At 45.1% G+C, this 19466-nt stretch overlaps 2 protein-coding genes across 13 annotated transcripts in view; one reads left to right on the top strand and one right to left on the bottom strand.

The window, feature by feature from the left end:
- fam234a (family with sequence similarity 234 member A) overlaps window positions 1-7255 on the bottom strand; it is a 21219-nt gene extending 13964 nt beyond the window's left edge. For 4 of the 9 annotated variants that reach the window (XM_015360320.2, XM_015360321.2, XM_015360326.2 and 1 more), the window contains exon 1: window positions 4525-4632. The gene's annotated coding sequence lies outside the window, so the exon portion shown is untranslated. Of the gene's footprint in view, window positions 1-1866; window positions 1954-4524; window positions 4633-6231; window positions 6320-6950 lie in introns of those variants that run through there. The other 5 variants (XM_015360325.2, XM_015360324.2, XM_015360323.2 and 2 more) reach the window with 5 other exon arrangements.
- luc7l (LUC7-like (S. cerevisiae)) lies at window positions 6289-19466 on the top strand. Of its 4 annotated transcripts, XM_015360329.2 has the most exons (12): window positions 6289-6563; window positions 7631-7701; window positions 9298-9392; window positions 10298-10396; window positions 11711-11821; window positions 12445-12588; window positions 12963-13139; window positions 13765-13853; window positions 15082-15138; window positions 16599-16628; window positions 16869-17030; window positions 17508-19466. In XM_015360329.2, exons 1-12 carry the CDS (start codon window positions 6304-6306, stop codon window positions 17659-17661), a joined length of 1449 nt encoding a protein of 482 aa, XP_015215815.2. In that variant the 5' UTR covers window positions 6289-6303; the 3' UTR covers window positions 17662-19466. The 4 variants fall into 4 exon arrangements, with proteins under 4 accessions (XP_015215815.2, XP_015215816.2, XP_006637264.2 ...); XM_015360330.2 differs by lacking the exon at window positions 16599-16628; XM_006637201.3 differs by lacking the exon at window positions 7631-7701 and having other exon boundaries at window positions 6407-6563.

Genomic DNA, 19466 nt, shown 5'->3' with positions numbered 1-19466 from the left:
CCGGCGGTCCCGGAGGCGTTTTGCCTGACGTGAACTTGCTACTGAATTGTTCCCACATGTTGTGGGCAGGGGCTGGCATCCCCACCCAGTCACAGGATTGTACCACTGCGCACACCGGGGGGGGGGGAGAGGGATACCTCATAGTTTCCCTAGGATTCAGCAGTTAGCCTCAACTTAAACAAAGGCATCTTATCTACTGTATAAGGTATAATGTGACCCCTCCCCCCCCCACCAACCCATAAACAGTCCACAGTTATCTTGACGCAATGGCTAGAGAAGAGCAAAGCTTGGAGGACAGAAGCTAGGGCCTGGTTCGTCCTCAGTCAGCACCTTTTCACCCAGCCCAGAATTAACCTCGTCTGCACCACACTCTGACCCGAGCTAGTACAAGAATATTGCTACCCCACGGATGGTAACGTCCTGCTCTGTATCCTCACTCTCTTTTAATGTGAAAACATTCAAATACGCACCTATATTTGCCATAGCAGACATCCTAGCATGTGTTGTCTAATTCCTATGGTACATTCTGCTATACATATAGAACATATTTTACGAAATACAGTAGATGCATAAATAAAGCTTGCATATCTAGAATATTATTTATCTATAGTCAATTTATATTATATATTTGTTACATATCCAGTACATTAGATGTGTTTGTTTTCTTATACGTTACAAAATATATCCTGGTTTCTTTCAAGAAATGGTTGGATCACAGTCTTAGATCGAGTGGCAACAAAACACCAGACAAGCCTGATGAATACTGCAGCTATTCCAGTCCCCTACAAGCCATGCATTGCCCTTTATACCAACGTGAGGGCCTCCCATGTCCTTTGTGTCTTTATACAAAACAGAAGGGCTGTGGTGTGAGCTGCTAATCCAAGCCACTTGGCAGACACACAGTTTCAAACTTTACATTATCTCATTCCCGACAACATAATCAACACAACTGCAACCTTAAATTATCTCATTCCCAACATAATAAGCAGACTTCCAAAAGGGGAGTCTGAACAGAACTTTGAAATAATACTTCAGAGACTGAAACCACTGTGAAAGTAACATCGATATCACATCTCGTACAGTATCTACATAAAGCTTTGCTTACTGAGTCAACAGAAATCACCTGTAAAGAACAAATACCCTTCATTTCAACCAACCTCTGCTCTAAAATCAACAATTATTCTCAGCTAGTACTTTAGTCTCCCTGGTCATAACCAATTTTTTAACCCACCTCAGGAAAGCGCTACAGTACCAGAACAAATGACATGTGGAAGTATTCAGCTTGTGGAGGCTGTAATGATAGGTACTACAGTTTGTATTCTTCTCCACCGTCTGTCTCTGCGAACGATGTGCCTGAGGGTTGCTTTCCACTTGGGATTCACAAGTCGCCCCCCTGTAGACACTGCAGAAAACACGGAAGGCGAGAGTGGGCGCTGAATAGTCATTGCCTTGAATTAGCCTGAGTGACTGTTTCCATGCGCCGGCCTCAGTGCCCGAGACTCATACTGGTGCCCCCAGCTTCCTCTCCAGAGTCACAAGGAAGCAGCACACACGGGTCATTGCCTTGTAAAATCTCCTGGCGACAGCAAGTTTCCTATCACAGGGGAATACATTACTCACACCTACAGTACAGGACCTAGGCAGCTAATGGATAATGTAGTTAAATATCAACCTTTAGGTGCTGAGAGAATACTTGAAATATTCCTAACAGATGCCCTGAAGTTAAATCACCCTTCCTACAATCAAAGAGCAGCCTTTATTTTAAGCACTATTTTTTGTATATCGTTGTGATCGGGGCAGGAGTCAGCTGAATTCCACCGAAAGTTGGAAACATCTTAACATACCAGTAAGACTCGATGGTCTTACCCAGAAGGTTTAGAACAATGGCTATCATCTGACAGCATCTACCCAGCTGTCCTTGGGCCAGGTACCAAGCAAACGAGGAGAGAGACCCTGAAAATCAAAGATAAAGTGATTTACGCTAATTAACTGTAAATCATTCAAGCTGTCATACTGCAGAATGAACATTCAGTAGTGATGGTCCATTCCCTTTGAGGTCATGAAGACAGCCTCCATGAGAACTGATCACAGCATAAACACAGGGGAAGAAAATGAGAAGATGAAGAAAGAGATAAGAGTCAACAAAGAAGGAGCCATCCTCCTCTTCCTCTTCCGGAGCTGAGCCATGGGAGAAATCCTTTTTCTAATCCATCTAGGCAACTCGAGCATTATTGTAAGAGCGCTTGTGGTCTTATTTATTTTAGAAAGTTCCGATTTCCTAAGTTGTGGAATCCGCTGGCTAAAAACGTTCTCCCCTATTTTGGCTCTCATTCATTACTGAGCACCCGTCTTTTTTATACAGGGCGATTTACTCCTGGATTAGAAACATTTTTCTTAGGATGTGGGTTCTGTCTAGTCAGCCTGCCCTGGTTTTTCGTGGTGTATTCAGAGAAGCTGAATTCAGGAATTCTCTAGGTCAGCAGTAAATAGGACTCTGGAACCCCACAGATCGTAAATATCTGTATGAGGCGTGTGCTATATTCTTGTACTTCCTTTTCTTGTTAATAAATATTTCGTCCTGTCTATGCTTGTGCCTGATTTTAATTCCATCATAAGAGCTGTAGTGGAGAATTAAAACACACATTTTGTGTAACACTAGATTATATCCTGCTTCACACAGATATGTGCAGTCCAATGTATGGCAAGTAAACGAACCGTATACATCTTTTATAGATTCAGTTCCCGAAGTAGACGGCGAGAATATTACAAAAATCATTCAAGCTACAGATAAATATTAAACTGTCTATACACTGGCGTGCCATAGCACTATAACCTTTTTATAACATAGGAGCAATGAAAAGCAGGTCGTTATCAACGCCTTTCTGACCCCGGTCAAGTCCACTTCCCCTTTCTAGGGATCAACCTTCGCGGAAGTGTCAGAACTTGGCGTGCGGCCCATTCTGTAAGCCACGATAGGACTGTCAGACGGCACCGGTTTTGCATCGGTTTCTAACAGACGTGTGCGCTGACCGATCGGAGCGTCACTTATCCAGTCAGAAATAAATCAACACAATTTGCAAACGTTGCAGAACCAAGCATAAGAATGGCGACTAATAGTAATTTTAAGTCCACGGTAAACTAGGTTGCGTATTGAACGCTTTCAGAAGCAACCCCCCTGGTTAGTCTACAGTAATTTTCACGTTAAGCTTTACTTTGCTGCGAGACACTCAATAGGTTACGTCCCCAGACACTCCTGTTAACAGCAATGCACTTGTCATGGAGCAAGACAAGACAGCGAACTACCCCTTCATTGCCCGCTTGTGCAAAACAACACTCTCCAGGCGACCCGCCGTCCCTGAATCTCTGTGGCGCTGACCTGTCCCGAACCGTTCTGGAACAGCTGGCCTCGGTTCGCCCTTGCCATCTGAGCTACCACGACTCCAAAGCAGCTGGCGGAGGGGAGTTTAAATATATATGTGCATGTGATTTTATTAATGCTGTGCTTGGTTCGGTATTTCATCACTCAATGATGCAAGTCGTGTTCATTGTAACAGTGCATCGAACTAGCAGGGGGTGGAAATGGGGGTCCATACGGTTTTATTGTTTTTACATAGCAAGGCATCAAACTGAAAGTCCTTACTTTTTGAAATCTCAATTAGTTCTAGCTTGTCTGTGTTTAAGCAGTCGTGTAAAAGCAGGTTTCAATCTGGATACCTATTATTTTTTTTAATTATATAACATTATACCAGGTGTTTTCATTGATCGAACATGAAAAAAGTCAGAAGCCAGAACTCACTTCTCTAGGGTACTTTAATTAAAACTTATCCAAAAAAGCCGTGATCTAAGGACTCAAAAAAGGAGCTAGACCTATAACTTATCGTCTTATTCGTTAGAAATAGCGTAATAATAGGGGCGCGCTTGACTTGACAGGTATCGTTACAATTTAAGAAGCCTTTATGAAGAAACTTTGTTTCCAGCGAAAAAAATAAACTTCTTGTCGGGCGTAAAGTCATATTTAAAACCTACAGTGTGACCAGAGTTCCCGATGAGTTCGTTTTTTAACGAATTCCTTTAGGTTTATGAGGAGCAATCACAGCCTTTCGAATGACTAATCGTGTGAAACAGGTTTTCTGTTCCGAGCTATTTAAGGATCAAGTTCAGCATGTGATTCCTGTCTTAGATTAACTGTACACGCATCCGGACTCCGATGTCGGAGTAGCCATGAAAAAAAAAATATTGCAGCTAAGCGTGCAAAAAAATAAAAATAAAACCCGCGTGGTTTCCGTAGACAGCAAAGACATATTAGCAGATTTTAAATCGGTGTGTACAATCCTACCCCGAGCTGGTTAGACATCTAGTTATCTAAGGAATCACACGTTTACAACTACTGTTCAGCGGATTATGAAAGGACAAGTTAAAAAGGCAACCGGTAACAAGACGACGGAAGGCTACGAGCTCGCAATCGATGAACGCGATAAACAACGGAACTTAAACCGACTCAACGCGTAAATAACAGATTCTTACTGTTAAAAGGCTCCGATCCCCGCAGACGTTTCCAGGCTGCCTGACACAAACCCAGCTGGATAAACAACACAGCCTTATTTCTACAGGTTCAAGCCCCGCCCATGGGTGCGGTCCCGAGGTACCCTGGGTGATGTAGTTTACAGGCCTGCGTTACCTCATCTTCCATAACTCATTTCCTACTGTACCTAACTAACCTCTCTATCTAGCAAAGGGCCGGAGCCTATCCCAGCCAGCAACAGGCGCAGAGCAGGACACATCCTGGACGGGATACAGGCGCCCATGACTGGACACAGGTAGACACAGTCACTCTTGGGGCCACTGTCCCCAGAAACAAGCCAGCCTAGATACTGTCTTACAGATAAAGTTAAAGAATTTCCTATAAGATCGTTCATAGATTTTATCCTGTTAAATCGACACTTTCTTGATTTAAACACGAACAGGATGTCTTCTGTGTGTTTTGTAATATTGAGAAGGAATCTTTGCAACATTTGCTTGTTGACTGCATATCTACAAAACTGTTTTGGATAGATTTGCAAAATGTTATCGTTAAACATGTTAAGGTAAATGTTAAATTGAAAGATTTTGATGTTATTTTATATTCTGTTAGATCTGATTTGGATAAAGGATGTGTTTTTATTATTAATCTGTTAATTGTTTTGGCTAAATTCTTCATCCACAAAAGTAAATGGTCTAACACTGCTCCCTCTATTCATGCTTTTAAAGTTGAATTCCTTTTTTTATTTAAATGCTATTAGAAATTTAAAGAATCAAAAGGCAAGACATGCAATGGGAATATGTAAAAAGTATCATTTTTAGTTTTTACAGTCGTGAATTCCCCTGGCTGTGAAGTGTCTATTTCTGTATCTATTTTAATATTCTGTCTCCTTTTCTTTTTGTATTTCTGGTGTTTAAATAAAACATTTTTTTTAAAAAAAAGAAGCCAGCCAGTGGTCTTTCCACTGTGGGGGGGGGGGGATCCTGGCGCGCGCAGGGAGAGCAAGCACACTGCACACTGACAGCACCGCGGTGACTAACCCCAGGGACCCAGCGCTGCCAGACAGCCGTGCAAACCACCGGACCACCCCTACAACGAAGGATAATTGTTTTAGAAAAGTGAAAGATCTGATGCCGCCAAGTTTAGCGGAGCCTTTGCGCGTTTCATCGGCGCGCCTCAGAGAAGAGCCGTGATATCGGGACGTTTACATTTGCGGCTTCAAATTCTCATCTTCAGTCCCCTCAGCACCCTGGACAGAACGGGGTGTTAACCTCCGGGTAAATTTAGCCTACATTCCGCTCCTGATCTGAACAGGCTTGGTACCTTGCCACCCCTTAATTTAACCGAAACCACTTCTGTCACCTTCACCTGATCAGGCGTGTTGTCTGTCCACTGCGCATCGCTCGAGTGGATACTGCGCTCTCTTATTGCAAAGCGCTTGGGGATGATCTATATTTTGTGCTGATCGCAGGTTTCCGAAGTTTCCATGACGCTGATCACCTCCAACGTCACCGGCTCTGCGTTTGTTTAGAAACAGATGTCGTTTATTTAAATTACAACACCGCTTTGCCTTTCATTTTCGAGGGCCAGCGAAAGGTTTTTTGTAGCTAAACAAATCGAGCTTTATCTGTAGTTACACGACATTTACTTTGAGGGGAAATCTGTGTGCAATGGACCCTTCGTTTCGTTTTGTAAAAAAAAACATTCTGTACCTGCCCAACTTGTGCCAGTAAAAATGCGATTTCATTTCGCAAGCAGGGACCTCGGGAACTGCAACTCCCGGCATGCATTGGACGCGGCCTTCCGCTCTGGACGCGTCACGTCCTCCCAGCCTCTCACGGGTCTGCAGGCTTGCGAGAGGGAGGAGAGACGGGAAGACGAGCAAGGAAAAAGGAAGCTGGTTTTCTTTTAAAAACAGCGAAGCTGCAGATTTATGTACAGTGCGGCTAGATAAGGGGTTAAAGACACAAATAAGCGACCGCCATGTCGGCCCAGGCTCAGATGAGAGCTTTGCTGGACCAGCTGATGGGAACCGCAAGGGACGGTGAGTATCGGGGCTCAGTTTCATTATGGACGCGCCGTCTCTCCCTGTGTTCCGCCAAGGGGACGGACGAATGCCTTGTCTGGTAGGCCGACGTTACTCTTTTTTTCATTCCCCCCCGCATAGGAAGTCGTATCGTGATTTTTGTCAGTCGTATCTGGTGGGGGGTTTCGTACTGTTTATCCGGGTTTCGCCGCGGTGTGCTGGGCGGTAGCGCTCTCTAGGCCAGGCCTGATTTACGGGCCTCAAGTGGCGCCTTCTGTCTTGAGAGAGACGATAAGACATGTCACGCCGCTCCGGTAATTATTTTAAAGGGAACAGAACGAAACGTAAAACATGGAAGGTCGCCTTGAAAGCGCTATTTAGTAAACAAACGCGATGTATTCCCACCTTATTTACAAATGTCGATTGCAGTCTGTGGCCTGCTGGACACAACGGTGCCGTCTCAGACAGCAATGGCGGCTCAGTACCTGCTAAGGGCCAGAGGCGTTTTCGGTTTTGATTCGCTGTTGAAAAGCGAATCGTCACGACGGAGCAGAGCTTCCTCGCTTTAAAGACTAAGCGTTTTTGCTTTCCGCTGTTCGCAGCGGTGTTTAACCTGCGCACCTGCAAGGACGTAAAGGGCTGTGCAGTCTTGGCTTTTTGGCGTGGTTGAGCTGTGTAGCGGCAGTTTCCTTCACGTCGCTCTTTCTTGGTTAAGAAGGGACTGTTGACAACGCAGCGGGATGGTAGAAAACAGAATTACATCTCATTCATAGCACCACGTGATGACGTGTTAATGCGTAGTTGGTGGTGCTGCTGCGTTTTTCTTTTTTTAAGGAGTTAAGGAGCTTGACCGCAAAATTATAAGGCAAACTACTTGTGTAATACCGTGGAAAGTCAGTTGAGCAGCACATCTGGGTAACCAAGTTTACGTGCTCGTTGGTTCTGACATTCCTCAGTTTAATGAGTGCTGCTTGTGTGAAGTGAGACTGTGTGTGTATGTGTAATTAAGCTGAATTTGAATTGCTTCCCATACCTATGTTTCATACAAACTGAACAATTGTGGCCCCTTTATTTTATTTATAAAGGTTCAGTGTATCTTTGCCAGCCTACATCAATCTGCAAGGGAGTTGCAGAAAAGCCTCATGTTCATCGAGCCGTGAGTCACAAATAATTTTTAAAGCTGTTATGAATATCGAAAGACATGTTTGCTTTTCAGAAATATCTTTTTTTTTAAGTCAAAGAAATTAATAACGTAAATTTAAAAGGAACGTTAAATGCCAACCTCAGGATTATTGCAGCATATAAACAGAGTTCGTCTGGTTGCTTGCAAGTCATGGAATAGTATATGCAGTATAGTGTTACTAGTTGCACAACATGTGTCATAGAACAGCAGAGCTGTCTGAATGTGCCACATACCAACTGACACTTTGTACTTTGTGTATCATTCCCCTGACTTCCTTACTACAGGTGTGGGCAAGAAAGATTTTCCCTTTTATACTTTTCAACAGCGGGTATAAAATTCTGCAGCTGAGGTCTTGAAGATGCAGATGGGTACAGTATATGAGGAAGCTCGCAGTGTGTATTAACTAACCTCCTTTTTTTTTGTTTAACCTTTTACTGAGTCGCATCTGTTAAGCGCTCCCCGAGTAAAATGCACCCAGTTCAGGCCTTTTTGCAAAAAGTCCAGACTCTTGGAATCGCACACCATGCCAATTTAACAGCTCTTGCGGTGTTTCAGCTGAGTTCAACCTGGGTGATAGAGGCTCTTAGTCCATAGGCAAACCTAGCTTGCAGCCATGTGCCCAGGATAGTCACTGGCTGACTCCTGCAGAGTGATCAAGCACCAGGATGCATTGTTTTCATTCCATGAATCACCTCCTTCACTTCTCTAATGATGCCCCTGATATCAAACCAGCATTCTGGATGCCAATGTACAGTAGATTAAGGGATATCAACTCAAATGGGTTGACACTACATGGCTCAACACGGCATCCCCACTGTGCTTAACATTTTTGGATCTAATCTAATCTGATGCTGGTGTCTCAGCTGTTACTGGGAAAGATCCATCTTTTATATCCCACTTCAGTATTTGGTTATTTTTCTCTGAAACATTTGCACAATAAACTCCAGATTTGAAAGCTACAAGTCTACAGTGTTACAATCTCCCCGACACTGTTGCTTGTGGAGCCTGAGGTCTATTAGTTTGTGGATCCATCGGTTGTTTTAGGTCCCGTGTGATCTCTGCAGCAAGTTATAAAACCTGTGTTCTGTATGTACCGTAATGTGCCTGAATTTAAGATCTGCCCACTACTCTCCCCACTTGCACCCCAAAAACATGCTCATGTCATTGTCAAAGGAAGGTCAAGTGGAGTTTACAGCTGTAAGCTCCTTTGAAAATGCCTTCCTGCTGCTAACTAATTTGTTCAAACATACATGGAGATTTAACACTCCAGCAAATTGGTTCTGTAAGCTGTTAGGATGCCCTGATCGCCCTCCCCAGATTTTATGCAAATCATAATGAACACCATCGGTGTTACCTGATGTCTTCTGCTGTAAGTTTTATTTTTATTGTTAAGTTTTATTGCCGTAAAATTGAGTGAATTTCACCTAAAAATAGAATTTAACACAGTGTCCTAAAAGAAAAAGTGTAACTATGCTCTTTTGCCACTGGATCCTCTCTATATGTTAAGCTGTGTTTGAGCTATGACCATTTCTGACTTGTTCTTTTTTTTTTTCCTACAACCTGTTTCAGGTGACGAAACTCGACAGAGGGTGAAATTCACAGACGAACGCGTCTGCAAAAGCCACCTGCTGAACTGCTGTCCTCATGACATCCTTGCTGGCACGGTAAGTAACGATGGTCTGGATTTTAAATACAGAAACCCTTGGATTTTGGGCTCCATCGCAGACATAACACCAGCATTTGTAAAGGGGTGAATTTAAACGTGACAACATTGCTCTGCTGTATTGCCTTTCATGATAAAAATCAATTTGTTAAAATATATTTTAGGAAATTCTCATGGTAAATCAGCTGTACTCAGTTGTATGCAGACCAGGCAGGTGGTCTGGCCAAACAAATGAGTGAGCACCAAAAAAAATTGTACACAAGAATCCATTCTGAAATACTGTTTGTGGTAATGCAGTAGTACACAATACAAGGTAATTAACAGCCAGCACCTGAGATGGTACATAATTGCACAGCTCTCAGATCTCACAGTGTCATGCCTTGGTCTGAAAATATCAAGTACTTATATAAAGTCTAGGTTGATTTTAAAAAAGAAGTAATGGACAAAGCATTTTAAAATTGTTGTGGAGGCTTGCGATTCCTTTAGCTAATGTGTATTTTTTGCGCGAGTAAAAGAAACCATCAATAACGAATAGTATGCAATCGCAGAGAGATGGAAAATGGGCTGTGAATGCTTGAGATATGTTAGTCAAATGACGGAGCCTAATACTAATACTGTGGCCCTAAAACATTTGCCACTTCACGTGAGGAAGAAGGGAAGAAAGACTCGATGAACGCAAAATAAACCGCAGAAGGAACACAATAATGGTTTGGTGCATACAGGAAACAGCAAAGATCAGTGCCTTTCAAGCACAAAGCTCTTCCTTAAACAACATCATTGGCGGCCTGCATCTTTGATCAATCCTGTATGATCGGACTTGGTTGTTGTGGTCAAGTAACATCTTATTGTTCAGGATAGCACTGTGGGAGTGTATTCCTTGGGTTTAGTGTCGTGTTCTCTTCACAGCGCATGGATCTGGGGGAGTGCTCAAAGATACACGACCTGGCCCTCAGGGCGGATTACGAGATCGCCTCCAAGGACCGAGACCTTTTCTTCGAACTGGATGTAAGTTGGGTTTTTCAGGAATTCGTCAAACCTGCACTTTTGGCGTGACGGCATATTTAGTCTAGAACACGACCGACGCGTCGCTGTCCTAGTGTGACCCGGTTTAGGCTAGAGGCGGTGCACAGTTGGCTCAGTGTGGCTGAGGGCAAGCTTGGGGGTGTTCTCTGTGACTTTCTGGGGTCCCCTGTAACTCTCTGGACCCCTGCAGGCTTGTGGCACGGCTGCTGAGGGGCGGCCCTCTCCTCCAGTTGGCGCTGAACCACCTGTATGCCTCAGCATTACCTGTCGCCTTCATAAAGGTGAATGGCTTGATGTGTGGGGCAGGTGTGAGACACCTGTTTGCACTTCCTCGTTCTGCTCGTGTGAGCACAGGCATGGGCTCCATCAGAAAAAGATGTGTAAAGGGAATTGGAGATTCCAAAAACGGTCGATGGCCAATAGGGGGGAAAAAAAGCTCAACCCACAAAATCATCTTACTGGATCAGTTATCTGTGATCCATTGTTTTCCCTGACTCCTGGTAAGACTGAGACATTAAGCCTAAACACTTTTTTGACTTCTTCGATTACTTCCTTACCGAGAGCTCAAGTCATGATTTTTTTTTGTAGACTTGAAAGTATTACATGAAGCACCTGACTGTAGGAAAAATTAGAAGTCTACTAATTATGCCGCAATCTCATATCAACGTAATTGTAACAGGTAAAGTCGGGATAAAAATCCGAAAAGGAAGAGCCCTAAATTTAAATTCGTATACAAAGGAAGAGGGAATGTGGTCATTGTTGATTGTATAAGGGTGAGTATTTGATCCCTCTCGTTGTGTGAGTAAATGAGATTTGTCATTTTTTTTACTCATGTCGTCTAATAATCTTTGATGGGAGAAACATAATTGTATATTCTGATATTTCTTAAATAATAGTTGGTAATTAAATTTTATCTTCCCCCATCTTGAGTTTGCACTATGATAATTTGAAATGTGATTGTAAAGAAGCTGTGGACTTTCTCAGACAGTATTGTTGAATGTGATGTGTAGTTTATTAATGGTGACAATTGAATATGGTTCAGTTTTTTGTGCCAGTAAGTTTGTTTTTTTTACAGTTTAAGTCACTTATAATTCTTGTGTGTGAAACTAAAAACCGTAAATCCCCTGGTTATTCACATTTCTTTATAAACAGTATTATGACAGCTAGGGGGATTTTTTTTCCAGTTGTAAAATGCTTGATTCTGTGCAATAAGTACAGTCATTCAGGAATTGCGGGGGTTTTAAAATCATACCTAAGATTGTGAAACAGTGCTTCCATTTCTGCGTCTGTTTTTAGGCTGTAGACCACCTGGAGTCTTTCATCGCCGACTGTGACCGAAGAACAGAGCTCGCAAAGAAGCGGCTGGCTGAAACACAGGAGGAAATCAGCGCGGAGGTTGCGGCTAAGGTGAGGGGGCTTAATGAGCATTTGAACTGCTAACGACAGCCTCATTTCGGATGAGACATTAAACTGAGGTCTTGTCACTCTGGTCATTAAAAATCCCTGGGCTTTTCTTGAAAAGAGAAGGGGTGTAACCCCGGCATCCTGGCCAAAGTTCCCCCTGGCCCTTACCAATCATGGCCTCCTAATAATCCCCATCTATGAATTGGCTTCATCACTCTGCTCTCCTCCCCTCTGATAGCTGATGTGTGGTGAGCGTTCTGGCGCACTATGGCTGCCGTCGCATCATCCAGGTGGGGCTGCACGTTGGTGGTGGTGGAGGGGAGTCCCCATTACCTGTAAAGCGCTTTGAGTGGAGTGTCCAGAAAAGCACTGTGTAAGCGTAAGGAATTAATTATTACTAGTATGTTTCTCTGGTGCTGCAGGCTGGAAAGTTTTTTTTTATGCCAAATGTAATGGTAAATGGCAGTGTTCATGCAGTCAGGATATGTTTGATCCATTCCAGTACCATTTACATTGCTTTTGCTCAACAGGGCCAAGTGGTGCCAATGCATCTTGACACTGCATCATGATCAGCACGTCTGTTGTTAACAGGCCATGTATTGAGACAGCTGTCTTCTCGTTCTCAGGCCGAGAAGGTGCATGAGCTGAATGAGGAGATCGGGAAGCTGCTAGCCAAGGCGGAGCAGCTGGGGGCAGAGGGCAACGTGGACGAGGCGCAGAAGGTCCTGCAGGAGGTGGAGAAGGTCAGGAGCAGGAAGCGTGAAGCAGAGGTAAGAGCACTCCACCGGCCCGTGCCAGAGCTGAGCTTAAGTCAACTGTGATATCATTCAGGCTGCTATACATTTTGCAGATTCTTTGTTTGAGAAGTTTAAAATGCTGCCAAGTTGCACTAAAGGAATTCTTATATTCCTTATATTAATCAGGGAAATCTGCTCAAAAGTAATTTTGAGTTGGCTTGCATTAAGATTGAACTTCGGATACTTCTTAGGTGTGCTCTTATCCATGACTGAGCATCAGTGATGTAGTAAGTCCTGATCGTGTATGATCATGTATGAATCTGGTTGTCAAAGCTGAATGCGTGTTGTGTGCAAGATTGCCCAAGAGGTTGAAGTGCTCACACATCCTGGTGGTGTTCCTCTCGCAGGAGGAGTACAGGAACTCCATGCCCGCCTCCAGTTTCCAGCAGCAGAAGCTGCGCGTGTGCGAGGTTTGCTCCGCCTACCTCGGCCTCCACGATAACGACCGGCGCCTGGCTGACCACTTCGGGGGCAAACTGCACTTGGGCTTCATCCAGATCCGCGAGAAGCTGGAGCAGCTGAAGGTGGGGCTCGAGCGTGGTTACCCACTACACAGTGCCCCATGCCCTGGGTCCTGACAGTTTGTCGAACCATAACAACATAAGGAAGGAGCTTTCATTTAGAAGTGCAGTTCTGTGTTAACTAAGATCAGATCACTTTATTGGCCATATACAATTTCTTGCATTAGGTTTTTGTCTTTTCGCATACCCCAGCTTGCTCTCCATGAGACACACAGACAGGGAGAGAAGCTTGGTGTCAGAGCGTAGGGTCAGCCATTTATACAGCGCCCCTGGAGCAGTTGGGGTTAGGGGCCTTGCTCAGGGCCCCAACAGAGTAGGATTCCACTGACAGCCAGTGGATACGAATCGGCAGCCTTCCGGTCACAGGCGCAGATCCTGAGCCACAGAGCCACGGCACCACTCGGTAAGAAAGGTAACAAAGACCAGTCTGTGAGCTGAAGCATTAGAATGCACTGATATCCTGGGAGGTTTTGTTAACAGTATTTGAAAGCTTTTTTTTGTATTCGGAGGCACATCTAAGTAGCTTTTTCCCCACACAAATAGTTTTTTTTGTAGGCAAGTTGTAGTCCATGCCTCACTGATCTTTCTTTGCAACCTACTGAGATTTTGGGGTTTTTTTGCCCCCTAGAAAACCGTGGCAGAGAAGCAAGAAAAAAGAAACCAGGAGCGTCTGAAGAGGAGAGAAGAACGAGAGAGGGAGGAGAGAATGAGGAAAAGGTGGGTCTGACTGGTGCTCAGATGGGTCTGGAGAGACCCTGTAAGTGGGCAGGGTCTGCTGTACACACAGCCTTGGGTCTCTTTGTAGTTAATACCTGGCAAACAGGGGGACCCTCTGCTGCTTCCACCTCCCCTGTATCAGGACTGGTTGATTCCCTTGGAGAACTGCCGAAACCCATGAAATACCCTTAGATTGTTGCTTTCTGCTGCACTTTTAATGTGGAGGAGTTTTTTAAGCTCTTGCATCTTCTGAATTCATTTGCAAGTCTAGATGCAGTAAGGCTGTGGCAGTGAACAGAAGGTGAACTTTAAAAGCAAAGAGCATCTATTTCGAACAGACGGGGAAGTAGTGATGCACAGGTCGGCTTTTTTTTTTTTTATCCGCGCCGCCCGCGGTTGTGAGAAACGAACACGCACCCGCCTGCCTGCGGGTGTGAGTCAGCCCGCGCACCACTTCAGGATAGTATGAATAGATGGCTCAATTTATAGGATTTATTGGGGTTATATGTGCGCAGCATAAGCAAGTGTAGAAAAAGCGCAAGGAGAAATCCTGCTTAATTTAAAGGGGGGTCGCACTTTTGGTCCACCTTGACGTTTGGAGCGTAGAGAGCTGTCTCGGGCTCGGCTCAGGGAGATGGAAGGACCTTCCTGGGCTGGTGAACTTTTCCTTTTTAGAGAACTGAAGGCAGCACCAGGAATGGTCATTTCCAGATGGGTGAGCTGCTTTTCACTTGTTAGCTGCCTGCTCATGCAAATGGCAGAAATTGCCGGCCTCTCTGCGGTCAGCCAGCGGGTGAGCGGGAGGGAGCCGGCCTGCAGTTAGCTCGCTTCGGGGCTACATCAAACGCAGGCTGTTCGAAATGGAGCATAACGGTGATGGCGCAACTGAAGATAAGCTTAATGCATCCTGGAAAGGGTCCAGAGACCTCCAGTCGGCCTCTTGGCTGGCTCCAAGTTATGCTTTTTGAAAGCTGTAATGTTAAACACTTGTTCGTTGTCAAATAAAAAAAAAAAATATTATAACACAGTGAAGATGTCTACTGCTTTACAAATGCATGAGCCATTGGCCATAATCAAGCGAAGTCATTTCCATGTTTTATCAGCTAGCAAGCAAAGGAACTCGTTGCAGTCATTGTGCCGGCAGGCTTTTTCGTGTCGGGGTCTCTCTTGTGCACGCGCCCCTTTACGCCAGTTAAATTGTAACTGTTTTTTACACTCTCCTCTTCAGAGGGGATTCTTCACTGACTGATGCCCCAGGAGAACTGCCTAGGGGAACTGCCTCAGGGTAACTAACTCTCTCTTACTCTTGTACGTCTCCTGTTAGATGCATGGTAAGGTAGGACATGGCCTTCAGGCAGTGCACACCTCTGAAGTGTAGCTAGGTATGGAATGCTACTAAACACATCTGTTGATCCGATTCTCAAGAGGGCTGTAGAGGGGCTTACCTCCCTTTGCCTTCATGAGTGACCTTTGTTGCTCTCATTGAGGTATCCAGGCAGCAGGGTTTTCTGAAGTTTTTTAAACTTTATCCAGCTTTATCACCTTGCAACGCACAGCTGGCAGCCCACTGGAGCTCAGCAGGTGTGTGAGCCTGGCCAGTACCTGGATGAGAGACCTCCCGGGAAAGCTGAGGCTGCTGCTGGAAGAGGTGTTAGTGGGACCAGCAGGGGGAGCTCACCCTGCAGTCTGTTTGGGTCCTAATGCCCCAGTATAGCGATGGGGACACTATAATATAATAAAGGTGCCATCCTTTGGATGAGATGTAAAACTCAGATCTTGACACTCTGGTCATTAAAAATCCCAGGGCTTCCTTGAAAAGAGTAGGGGTGTAACCCTGGTGTCATGGCCTCCTAATAATCCCCATCTCTGAACTGGCTTCATCACTCTGCAGTCCTCCCCAATGATAACTGGTGTGTGGTGAGCGTACTGGTGCACTCTGGCTGCCGTTGTCTTATCCAGGTGGGTGGAGGGGAATCCCCATGGACTGTAAAGCGCTTTGGGTGGAGTGTCCAGAAAAGCGCTATCTAAATGTAAGGAGTTGGTACTGTTCCGATTAGGAACCGCCAGTTGGTTTTCACGTCTTGGCAAGCGGCTTCGATCTCTACAACTGCACAGAAGCAGGCTCCTCCGATCCCTCCGCCTTTGCGTTTGCTCATGTTTAAGGGGTCGGAGATACGGCAGACCTGTGCCCGCAGTTCAGCTCTTGACTGGAGGACGGGTGTTGACCTCACTGACTGCACTACATGGCTGTGATTGCCCGAGATTTCACGGCGGTCACTGTTGCGCGGAGCTCGGAGCAGACAGGTTGACTCATCCTACCCTGCCCTCAGCAGCGCACAAGGAAGCCCGGTTGCAGACGGCTAGCGATATTACTCAGGCTTGAACTCCTGACCGTAGTGCCCCCTGGGACACCCACCTAATTGGATTTCTAAAGGTCATGAGTGTCTCTCTCACTGCAGGGATAACACATAGTTACGCAAACAAAATGACACCGCAGAGTTTTCTGCCGTGTAAGTTCACAGTAAAAAAAATGGTATTGTTCAGACAGGCAGGGAGTTGATATTCGAAGAAAACTGAAACAAGTGTAGCTACAATTGACCTCCTGAAGGTAGCTGTCACTTGTTTTTTTTTTAAATTAAATATTTGCATCTCCCACGAGTGCATTTGGTGAACAAATGCGCGAGGTGACTGGTCTTTTGGGCTGTTTGTGCCCTCCGTTAATGTAGCTGTTCTGCTTGTTTGCAGGACCAGGTCACGGAGCAGGGAGCACCGAAGGTGGGTATCGGCATCGCTTCCTGTAACTCTTGGCCTTGCAGGGGGTCTCTGGGATTGAACAGAGTTGCTCCACACATTGGGGGGGGGTTCGAGCCTGAGTACTGTCACTAGCTGGTTGCAACCAGGGTTCCTTGCTCCCTGCTGAGGGCAGGGTAGGATGAGTCGCCCCGTCTGCTCCGAGCTCCGGGCGGCCGTGACCACGGCTGCACCATGCTTCCCTGTCTGCCTTGTGCCCCGCAGGTCCCGCTCCCGGGAACGCCGGAGGCGCCGCTCCCGCTCGTCCTCCCGGGAGAGGAAGAGGTCCCGCTCCCGGTCCCGGGACCGCGACAGGAGGCGCAGGCACCGGAGCCGCTCGCGCAGCCGGGGCCACCGTCGCAGCCGGGAGAGGGCCGCCAAGCACAAGTGAGGGCTTTCACCTTCCCGGCCTTAGGCCCCTCGGGACGCACGGGAGCACCTCGGCGTGCTAACTGCCTGTCTGGCGCCTTTCCCACCGGGAGTCGTGGGAAGGCCTGCGTCCGCCGCGCAGCGATGCCGGCTTTCAGAAAAGGGATGATCCAAACGATGAGCCAGTCTCAACGTTTGTCCGGCATCGATGTAATTTTATCGCCCAGTGTTGTTTTCTCGTCAGGTACCAGCCCTGATTATATCATTAATGATTCTCTCCGTGCTTTTTCAGAGAAGTGTAGAATTTCTTCCTTGGAATTTCTGATCCAGTCGGTGTTGAATAACCTGGCTGATTATTGTTAGAAGTATTTCTTCACCACCCGTTTTGTTGCTTTTGTTCTGCCCCTCCCTCTTTCGGGACTTCAACAAAGGTGTTTTAAAAACAGGCCAGTCTTTGTTGGAATCGTTTTCTTAAACCCCGCTCTGCCCCACCAGGTCCTCCAGGGATCGGGACCGCTCCTCTCGGGACAGGTCGCGGGATCGGGACCGGGACCGGAAGGAGAAGAGCTCCTCTGAGCGGAGGCAGGAGAGCATGAATGGAAGATCGGACTCCCGGAGGTCCGAGGAACGGGAAGCCGGAGAGATCTGACGGGATACGGAGCCTCTGTTATTCCGTGTTACACTGTACATTCGTTCCCTCAAAGAGAACCCCTTTTCTCCTCTTTCTGTCCTAGTTTAACATACCCATTAAATACTGCTGGATATTATTGCTTCTCTAGGGTATATAGCATTTTTTTAAAGGAAATTGTATTTTTGTGAGGTTTTTGTTTTTTTTTAGGTAGACTGTCCTGAGTCTTCTCAGTTTGTTTTGTGCAGTTTTCCATCTGTTATTTGCAAGGGGGCATGTCATTTTCAGGGTGGGAGCTCTGGAATTTAATGCAAAATAGCCAGAATATAGTCCGGTTTTTGGAATTTTGGATTAAAGTTGCCTAATGTTATGTCGGAGTATAAACAACACTGCAGTGTTTAGAAACATTAGCTGTATCAATCTTCATGTAAACATCCGGCTTTATAAGTTTGGTTCTCTTTATACAACTATATTTTAAGCATCAGTTAGCACAGTGTACATTGGGAATAGTTCACTTTGAAACCCCAAACCCCAATGTGGAAGTTTTTAAGCTACGGAATAGTACAGTATTGCTTTGCTCTACTGAGGTTCAGAAAGCATTATGTAGCAGTTTGAATCGTATAATTATTTAATGTTAATGGTATCATCCTAAAATTAACTTAACCAGCTTCAGAACACCATTGCAGGGTATTGTGGTGGTGTTTTAATTAATGAATTGGTTCACTATGAAGTCTACAGCGGTTCGCGGAAGTGACCGTGCTGGGGAGCTTTTCAGACTGTTGAAATGCGAGTTCTGTTTCCTGTACTTTGGGGCTTATTTCACAACTACAGCCCCTGGTAAACAAAGGCAAACAAAATAAATACTGGAAATGCAGTACGGTTGAGAACAATTCTGCAGTCCATCCCACTTCATGCAAGAGATTTTTTAACTTTCCTTGCTGTGTTTACAGTGTAGCTTGGGGTCTAGATTTTTATGGTGGTTACAAAAGAGCTATACTTTAAAGGGGACGGCACTTGGAAAATGTACATAGTTCAGCGATGGGGACTTTCGCTAAAACAACCAATTTTATGATCCTACAAGTTTACAGAAAAATATTACTCGGCTTCAGCAGTTTCCATTGAATGTTTATCCCTCCTATAATAAGTTAGACACTGCAATGCATTGTAGTTTTTTTACATATTCAGTTTACAGATGTATCCAGTGGTTTTCTCTCATTCTCTGTTTCTTAAGCCCTCATGGAATTACTGGGTTCTTGTTAGGTCTAGCTGGTTACTGCTGACTTTTTACTTATAAACCGGTAGATATGTGGATGCTCGTAATACACATTTGCATAAGATTAATACTCCCTGTGGCTAATTTAGCAGCTTTAGGAGTATTGTGCTCCTAAGGTCTGCCAAATTAGCATATGGATGGTGTTAAGTGTGAGTTAACAGTGCACAATCTTCTTTTGAATGGAGACTAATGTCTTTTTTTAAAGATGTCTGTTCTGTTTTTAAATTTATTTACATGTTTAGCCAGGGAGCACATGTCAGACCCAGCAGAGAATCTGTTTTTCTGCAGTGAAGGGTGCAGCTGGGCTTCGATTCCGGCTACTTCGGCATTAAGCGAACATTGGCATATCAAGGCAAGCCATTTTGAGGTTTTCTTGGAAATTGCAAAAATGTTTAAATGTTCATTGTCACTCCCTCCTTCTGATTGGTGGCTTCAAAGTTTTTTTTTTGCTTAAATGATTTGCTGTAAATAATGCCTAAGGAATTTTGCAACATTTCCTGGACTTAATTCCTTTGTGCCTCATTTCACAATAAAATCTCAATCTGTTTCCAAA

Source organism: Lepisosteus oculatus, chromosome 19, assembly GCF_040954835.1.
Source record: "Lepisosteus oculatus isolate fLepOcu1 chromosome 19, fLepOcu1.hap2, whole genome shotgun sequence".
Lineage (NCBI taxonomy): Eukaryota > Metazoa > Chordata > Actinopteri > Semionotiformes > Lepisosteidae > Lepisosteus > Lepisosteus oculatus.
The sequence above is the reverse complement of the archived record's forward strand: the minus strand, read 5'-3'. Positions and strand labels throughout refer to the sequence as shown.

Bases quoted from the DNA above. Each gene is read 5' to 3' on its own strand.
- luc7l (XM_015360329.2), top strand. From the start codon at position 6,304: ATGCATTGGACGCGGCCTTCCGCTCTGGACGCGTCACGTCCTCCCAGC. The intron at 12,589-12,962 runs GTAAGAGCACTC...TTCCTCTCGCAG, and splicing joins GCAGGAAGCGTGAAGCAGAG to GAGGAGTACAGGAACTCCAT. The intron at 13,854-15,081 runs GTGGGTCTGACT...TCTCCTCTTCAG, and splicing joins GAGGAGAGAATGAGGAAAAG to AGGGGATTCTTCACTGACTG.